General features: G+C 29.5%; 2 protein-coding genes across 2 annotated transcripts; one reads left to right on the forward strand and one right to left on the reverse strand.

The window, feature by feature from the left end:
- Positions 1-2,434: 2,434 nt before the first annotated feature.
- Positions 2,435-3,705, forward strand: Rpb5 (DNA-directed RNA polymerases I, II, and III subunit Rpb5). Its single transcript, XM_072014175.1, has 2 exons — positions 2,435-2,884; positions 2,962-3,705. The coding sequence occupies exons 1-2, from the start codon at positions 2,583-2,585 to the stop codon at positions 3,290-3,292; spliced, it is 633 nt and encodes a 210-aa protein (XP_071870276.1). The 5' UTR covers positions 2,435-2,582; the 3' UTR covers positions 3,293-3,705.
- On the reverse strand, positions 3,692-8,886 carry Drk (growth factor receptor-bound protein 2 drk). The gene is made up of 6 exons (XM_072014174.1): positions 8,165-8,886; positions 7,081-7,178; positions 6,871-6,990; positions 6,623-6,788; positions 6,366-6,539; positions 3,692-6,285 (listed from the first exon to the last, which is right to left on the reverse strand). Exons 1-5 carry the CDS (start codon positions 8,240-8,242, stop codon positions 6,366-6,368), a joined length of 636 nt encoding a protein of 211 aa, XP_071870275.1. The 5' UTR covers positions 8,243-8,886; the 3' UTR covers positions 3,692-6,285.
- Between the last annotated feature and the right edge of the window lie 31 nt (positions 8,887-8,917).

Raw genomic sequence — 8,917 nt, forward strand, 5'->3', positions numbered from 1 at the left:
ATTTTGATAAGGTAAATTAAATTAAACTCGAAACGATTTTATTTGAGGAATAAAATAAAATATGTATACGTATATATGAGAATAATATAGATAAGAAAAGTCTGCCCTGTAACTTCAAAATCGCAACATTGTCGGGAAAAAAAGATAAGGTACCTATTTTAAATTTCAAAATACACACCTAAGGATCTAATTTTTATTGTTTTAGTGCGTTTACTATGTAATATTATTATAAGTACAAAAAAACGTTTCTCTATGTAGTTTAAGATATGTAATAAGTTGAAACAAGAAAGGAATATATCTATCAGAGAATCACAAGTGTTGATTATTTTAAAAACAAAAAAGAAAAAAAAGAACAAGTGCAGTATAAAGTGAAATCGAATGAATAGTTGATTTATGTTATTACTCAGCGACTCCCTAATGCATAATGCACCATTTGATGTATATTTGATGAATAAGAGATTCTTGAATCAAAAAAGAAAATGATAATTTTCCAAGTTTTCTATTTCATCCCCTGTATATACGTTTTGGCCCAGTTGTTCATCAAGTACATCGTTCCTTCAGTAAGTTAATTAACTACAAATTTGACTTTACGCAGACACAACTGTCATCTTGATATTCTTGCATAGTTGAATTAATACTGTACATGAAATTATACGCGTATTATAATTTATAAAGTCAATAATATTTAAGATTGGTAATAAATCAAACCAAGTTTTGTAATTACATTTTACAAAATTACAAGTCATCCTACTCGATGCAAAATTATAAAATTATAAGAGAGAAATTTATAATTTATAGTCCGTAAATAGTCAATTTAGAAATATTATTAATTAGTCAATTATTGTGCAGAAAGATCCAGATGTGCCATTACGTCCTAGTTTATCTATTGCGTTTCAAACTACTCTAAATAAAATTTTAATAACTTATTCTTACGTTCAATTTAATCTTTCAATTACTATATAAAAACGTGTTCGCGATCGCAGCCAATTAGCTCATATTATTCGTTATATAATTAATAACTATGTCACGCATACGTGACTCTAATGATAGCTCTGATGAATGATGTAATTAGTAATTATATATCGAAAAATACAATGTCAGGTCTTACCACATGAAGGTGCTGTGAGAGGGAACCTCACCATCCACATTCCCAACCATCCTTCTTTTACAAAAAAAAATATACTAATTTTATACTTAAAAGACTGAACAAATTCTGCTTTTGATATAAGTTTACAAAACCCTTCGGTCATTTCGTAAAACAAGTAGTAAAAGCAGATGTTAGGAAAACCGACGCGAGAAACTAAGTATAAAGCTAAAAGTTAGATTAAATCTTAAATTATATGCAAAACTATATTATAGCTCTATATGAAACGATATTTCGTACTTATATCAATATTTTTAGTACGAAATTAGTACGAAAAAGTAGAATAATTAATAGTTAAAGGATATATAAAGAACATATTTAAAAATGTGAAACGCGTTTCATTAAGAATTATATTATTTATCCACATTACACTACTATCTACTAAATATCATCCATAATTATGCATGAACCTAATAACTACTACTTATATTTAGATACTAAAGCACAGATTAACACTCCTAAAAAGTATATATATTTTATACATTACACATATATATGTTTTAGCAGTATTAACTAATGTTCCCCTATTAAGTACTCCTGCATATGTTAAAGATAGTCTAACTAACTATAAATCTAACTTAGATGCGTCCCACTTATTAATTTTTAGAGAAGATCTATCTAATTCGAAATTTATAATCTAACCTATTTTGTAAAAATCTGAAGGTTATCATGAGCCCTATTTATATACAAATATTTGCAATGATTTCTTCAAAACCTTGAATATCTTCGATGTACTTACATATCTTGAAATACTTTGTATAACCCTTTTCATTGATACCGTTGGGATGTCTGAAACAAACTTAAATTCAAATTAATTCAAACGAGATTAAAAACATTTTCATTGGGCCCATCTACTAGAAGTTTGTTGTCCAGCATCTTATAATCCTATGTATCATAAATCTAAATGTTTCTTTTAAACCTTTCCATAGGGACCTTTTCCTATGTTTTTCCTAGAAAGAGTACAATAGATATATGTAAATTATATTAATTGATATATGTATATTATCTCAAACATATATATTTTATTACGATTCCTTATTATACATATAAATTATAATTGTATGCATATGCATATGTTTTAATAGATATTTAGATAATAATTAATTAATAGATATCAAATACAATATGTCTCATGTATTAAAGGTGAGATTAGGAATTTAGAAAGTAATGAATTTGTAGGAAATTTGTGATTAAGTTCACCATAAAGAAAATATAAAATAATATGTACTACATAAACTGTGTTTTGGAACGCAAAGCTTACATTTTATTAATACGCATGCGTACGTTGTTCACGCGGTCTAAATAAGTGAGGTTATTTGTATTAACAGAAATACAATCGTTTGCAACAATTTTTGTTCGTTAAATAGCAACGAACGAAAGAAGAGTTTGGAGTATTTAAACAATTTTTGTTTAGAGTTAGTTCTAATTTTTTCGAAAAATGGATGACGAAGCTGAAACATACAAATTGTGGCGTATAAGAAAAACGGTAATGCAATTGTGTCACGATCGAGGTTATCTAGTTACTCAGGATGAATTGGATCAAACTTTGGAACAATTTAAAGAACAATTCGGGGACAAACCAAGTGAAAAAAGACCAGCACGTAGCGATCTTATAGTTTTGGTTGCCCATAATGATGATCCGACAGATCAACTTTTTGTATTTTTCCCAGATGAACCAAAAATTGGTATCAAAACTATTAAAACCTACTGTCAACGTATGCAGGAAGAGAAAATCCACAGGTAATTTGATAATTGTGTAATAATTTATAGAATATTGGAACATAATAATTTTGAGTTTCTGTCTTGCTTTTCCACAGGGCTATTATTGTTGTGCAACAAGGAATGACACCATCGGCAAAACAATCGTTGGTGGACATGGCACCAAAATATATATTAGAACAATTTTTAGAATCTGAATTGCTTATTAATATCACAGAACATGAATTGGTACCTGAACATATTGTACTTACACCAGATGAAAAAGAAGAATTACTTACCAGGTACAAACTAAAAGAAAATCAATTAATGCGTATACAAGCTGGTGACCCAGTGGCACGTTACTTTGGTTTAAAACGTGGTCAAGTTGTAAAAATTATTAGGCCTTCAGAAACTGCTGGCAGATATATTTCTTACAGACTTGTATGTTGATTCAATGTTTCTATATCAATTTATTCTGAAAATTGTATATTGTACATTATTTTAAGAGTAAATTAGACTATATAATTTTTATAATTACTATGTAAGATAAAGAAAAAATAAGATCTTGTTAAAGTATACTTCATTAAATTTTAAAAGAAGATAAAAGTCCATATCTGTCACATGATACTTTATTATACTTCAGTTGCATTTCATAATTACATGATTGGTAGTTATCTACTAACTATACATCAGGCAGTTAATAATGCTTGGCATTAATCTTGTAACAATACATTTTCTTCATAATATAAATTTATCTTAATTGGCTTATTAGCTGTAAAAAAGGTATAAGCAGTGTAATTTTATACATCTTTAACAGTAACGAATAAAATCAAGATCAACAAAATAAACTTTGTTCAAACATATCTTTTATTACATTTCATTATTATACATTTCTTGGTCCAAATGTGTCATGGTATACTGTTGTCATAAGACAACTTAATTCCAAATTCATTTAAGCAATTGTACACATATAGTTTCAAAGCAATATTTATAACAGCTATATTTGTATATTGCTTTATTTGTTGCTATCTTAAAGACTGTTTTAACATTTAATATATGTTAATTAAAAGAACAAATATAGATCACACATGTCAATAAAGTAATTGCAATAAAAAACTGAAACAGTAAGGATAATAAATTGTGCACAATGAATATTTGTAACAATAAATTCCTCTTAAGTACAGAAGGCAAGTGAATCTAATGTTATATGCTTATAATCTAAGCTACTGATTATAAGAAGCCCTTGACAAGATTCAACTATACTATATTTATACTCTCAGTAACATTAACCACAAAGTTAGAATGAAGTACATAAATTTGCGTTTTAAACATTTCAAACTTAAATAATATAATTAATCGCTATGTTTCTCCAAATTTAAACTTTATAAAAAGTGAACATTAGTATATTATTTGTATCCTGTTACAAATTTTCAATTTCATTAATATAAGAGTCACTTTTTTCCAGGAACTATATAAAATATAGTAACTAATTTAAAAAACTATTAATAATAAAAAAATGTTTCGATATATTAGTGGAACATAATTTAACAACAAACATGTTTTTTCTTTTCATTTTTCATAGTAAGAAAAGAAAACTTATTCCTTTTAGTATTTGCTTTCTTTTTTCACTTATTTTGAATATAGTGCATGCATTAGCATATGAGATTACTTATTTATATGATGATATTTTGCAAAGCAGTTAGATGAGCTAAAATATCACTTTAGTCATATAAAGTTGTAATTTTAAAAAATAATTATGGTAGATGGGCATAAGTAAATAATGCATGCAAGAGTTATTAATATAATATATTGTTATCAATAAAATGTAAACATAACGAATAATAATAATTACACAATAAGACTACAGATCTTTATTGTTTACACGGAAATAAGAAAGCAAGATTGTCGAAATAATTAGATAAAAAGAAGTATTTAAAAAATATACACGAACTTTCACTCTTTTAAAATTAATAGATTTTGAAACAAAAACGTTATACATACCATTCGCTTAAAAGTCAAATCTATCTCGCACGGCCGATTTTATATTAATCGTATATACGTATATCGCTTTTTGGCATGTCAGTGAAATGCATTACGGAACATAAATTTTCGTTCGAAGACAGTAAATAATGTGGAATCAAATGAATTTCTCATGCAAAAATTTATACATTTATTCTAATTATCTACGTCCTTTCCATTACTAATATTTCTTAAATTACAAAGGATAAATCAGTCGTTGTGTTTGAGTCTCAATATGAATACGTATGTACGACGTTTGTGTAAAAAAAACTTGTGTTCTCGTTCTCTTTTCTTCATCATAAAATCTCCAAAAGAGAAAACACAATATCCAAAAAAACTATGTTTCATAGCATAGTTAACAATGGTAAAAATCAAATTTTCCAATCATTTGCATACGATTGGAAAAAATTAAAAGGCAAAACAGCTAATTTTAGCCGCTGCTATTCTTTTGCTAATACTTCAGAAAATTTACTTCGAGAGATGCAAGAATGATTATTCCACATACAGTCTGAATAATACAAGTCTATATATGATACACAGCAAGTATATCTGATGTCATGATATCAGATGTATCTTAACCGTTGGAAGAATACTCTCTTCCCCAAACATTTGTAAAAATATTCACAACATAGAGGCAAAATGGTGTGCATTTTATGCCAAATGGCGACGCGTTTTAATGCTATATCTATATAAAGTTCTCGTATCTCGTATATGGATAGCTTACTTAGGCTCTTTATCACCAAGGTCCCCGTTTCTCGAACAACAAATTCGTATTAAAAAATACAATGTTTATACCAGCCAGCTTATAAACCTGTCTTTCGAAACAATAGGCATTTTCTTCTTTAATACGACCGATATTTGTCATCACTGATGTATATAGTTAATGTTATATATTTTCATACACATACTCCATCAATGGACTACCAAGATATTCGAAACACCATTTAAAATTTCATTTGTCATATATAAATACTGTAAATTTACTTCCACATCTATTTTCTACTAGAGTATTCACAAAAATGAAATTTAAGGTAACCAAACCAGGTGCCTATTGTATAACACAATTGTCTATCGGAAACGTTGGCTAGTAGTATCAGTCCCAGTGAAAAATTTCCTTTATAGACCAAATAACAAAAAAGACATGCTACCCTGTTATATGCTATATCAGGAACTCTACATTTGTTTATATAAATTACTAAACACTGAGAATGTTTTTCAATGAGACCAATAAAAAGTATTAGCGATAATATCGAGTCCATTTAAACAACTCTACGTCTAGACCACCAATACATCCTGGTAGCCCATTCGATAGGCGGAGTTTGCAAAATGTTGTTGATTAGTTCTGCAGTAAGTCTGATCCTGTACGTGATAGTGGTGGGATAATGCGGCCGATGCCTTTGGCCTCTGTGTGCACAACATGAGGCCTAGAATAAATTATTCCTTTTTAACAAAATTTACAAAAGAACTATAAAAATAACTAATCAGAAATCCAAATAATATTTACCTAGGAGTGATATGGAGTAACATATGTAGAAGGAAACAGGCCTCGCCTATTACCAATTTCTCCATGCCACCAGTGTTGGTCTGTACGATCAGTAACAGTTATTACATCACCTCGTTTGAATTCAAGTTCACCAGGTTCTTGAGGTTGAAAGTCATATAATGCTTGGACTAAACACTGAAACAATGTGCATTCTTATATTGCAAAATCAACATCTCCATGTCACTTAATAATTTAATTGTTATATAAGAGATAATTACTTCTTCTGGCACCATATCCCTTAATTTAACATCTTGTGAACGAGATACAGATGCTGTACGATGATATTCCACTAATTCATTAAGACTGTTAAACTTGACCACCCAGAGGAAGAATTTACCTTGAGCATCTCTTAATACTTTAAAATGTTGAACACCATCTGAACATCTACAAAAAATTATTAAGTAGTTATTCAAGTAATTAATTTATATCACCATATCAACATTTTTCTTAAGAACATTTTACTAACTTTACAGACAAGGAGAAATCACCAGGAGAACTTTCACTGATTCTAATAAGAAAGGCGCCTTCATGTTTGTTCATTAGTAATCTTTCTGCATCTGCTCTGGTTATCCTTCCATAGTACCAGCTGAATAAAGCAAATAAGATATAAGATACAGTTAGATTTCTCCAAAGAATGCATGAATATCTAATAAAAGAAATTTGTAAGGACACTCACTCATGATTTTTCATCTCTATGTAATTACTTGGAATGAGTCCTTCTCTGGAGTCTAATTCAGCTCTGTACCAATTCATGTCATCCTCCATATTTAAGATCTGTAAGAAGATCATTACAGGTATGCCCAATTTGTTACAAATACCATTTCTTAATAAAATATTTCCACATGCAAAAAAGATTAAAAGATCTAATTATGATATACATTTATTTTTTTACTTCAATTATAATCTCTAGTTTCAATAAAAAGTATAAGAACCAAAATTATTACAATTAATTTCATAAAATCTTGGACATAAATTAATGAATACTTAATAATCTTAAAATCATTCTATTTACACAACAAATATATTCTAAAAATTAAATTGTAGATAACATGAACAAATAATTTATACATGTAATATTCAAATGACAGCTTTTGGTGTGAATCATCAGATAAATAAGAAGAAAAGAATTTACTATCAGAGGAATATAAACCTGTAAATTGTCTGTCACATATTTTGAAATAAGCATACAAAGGAAAACTTTATATTAAATATCTCATCAAACATGCTAAGTAGTTAATAACAAAGGTAAAACAATTTTTTTAAAACTAATAATAAAAGAAAGCAAGACACTAAACTACCAAAGTAGTTTTAAAACAGAGCATTTTTGATAAAAGGTTGAGTACATGGACAAAAGTTTCCTTTTTTTTATATTATATTTTCATTTTAATTTCTTTGATACAAGCTTTCATATTTTAATCGTCGGTAATCCTAGTATTAGCATATAAAATACATGCATTATCGTAAATATCCTTATGGAGATAAAACATCCTATAATCAAGATAAAATATAAACAGGTTCCTTTTTAAAGCCAATAAGTAAACTAAATAAGCCAATAGCAATTATTAATATATTAAATGCGTGGAGTATCATAAATATTATCCTTAAGCGATGTACTCTATCCAATTGGGACGGAAGCAGTTCGGAAAGTTCGGGATCGGTAAGCTCTCTCTAATGAAAACCAGCAATACAAAGTTATCTCCCAGCATTTTCATCGTTTCCAAATATGTAATTGTTAGATAATTTGATTAACGGATACGAACCTTTAGGATTTGGCTTCTACGAAAACTAAGCTCATCTTCGGCCGTCGCCGTGAAATCGTGCTTTGCTATCGCCTCCATTCTTCTTCCTCGTCCCTCGAGAATAAGATTGAAAGAGAGGGAAAAAGAGAGGCAGTGCTATATCTAGTCCTCAAAGGCAATACCAAAATCAGCCTTTGTCTGTTAATGGGGAAAAAAGAACTGAAGATAAATATTTAACGTTTTGTATGAATTTTATTCTTTTCTTTTCAACGAAAGACAAACTCGTTCGTTATGGTTGGGTGTCTATCCGTCGAAAGACACGTAATGCCCACGATACAACGCGCACACACACCGACCACTTGTGCTTTTTTTCTGTCCGTGCAATTTTTTGAATTAGTCCTTCGTTAGACCACCCCGATTAATGCCACGTTGAACCATACATATTACACGCGATTACGATGGTTTTCATGTATACCGGTTTATTTTCAGTCACTTGTACGTTGAACTGTCAAAACTGAAAATACGATCATCCACTCTCACGGCTGTCCATCGCTCGTCTTATCAGACATTACACTCGACTCTCCCACTGATCCGCTCACTGTGTTTCGGTTCAACAATGCGCACTGACCACTGCGCACCCTGACGTCTGAATTCTCTCGTCCAAATATACAAATGTCAGGTCAATCTATCCGGATACCGATCGAATAATTACGAGTCGGAGATTCGAGTTAAACGACCCGTCCACGATCGTCGCGAGATTTTGTATGCCATAGA

The sequence above is a fragment of the Bombus fervidus genome, chromosome 12 (genome assembly GCF_041682495.2).
Source record: "Bombus fervidus isolate BK054 chromosome 12, iyBomFerv1, whole genome shotgun sequence".
Taxonomy (NCBI): domain Eukaryota; kingdom Metazoa; phylum Arthropoda; class Insecta; order Hymenoptera; family Apidae; genus Bombus; species Bombus fervidus.

What these genes read in the sequence shown, in the direction of transcription:
- Rpb5 (XM_072014175.1), top strand. Translation starts at nt 2,583, where the DNA reads ATGGATGACGAAGCTGAAACATACAAATTGTGGCGTATAAGAAAAACG. An exon ending in CAGGAAGAGAAAATCCACAG is followed by an intron (nt 2,885 to 2,961) that starts GTAATTTGATAA and finishes GCTTTTCCACAG; the next exon opens with GGCTATTATTGTTGTGCAAC.
- Drk (XM_072014174.1), bottom strand. Translation starts at nt 8,242, where the DNA reads ATGGAGGCGATAGCAAAGCACGATTTCACGGCGACGGCCGAAGATGAG. An exon ending in GTAGAAGCCAAATCCTAAAG is followed by an intron (nt 7,179 to 8,164) that starts GTTCGTATCCGT and finishes ATCTTCTTACAG; the next exon opens with ATCTTAAATATGGAGGATGA. An exon ending in GATTTCTCCTTGTCTGTAAA is followed by an intron (nt 6,789 to 6,870) that starts GTTAGTAAAATG and finishes AATTTTTTGTAG; the next exon opens with ATGTTCAGATGGTGTTCAAC.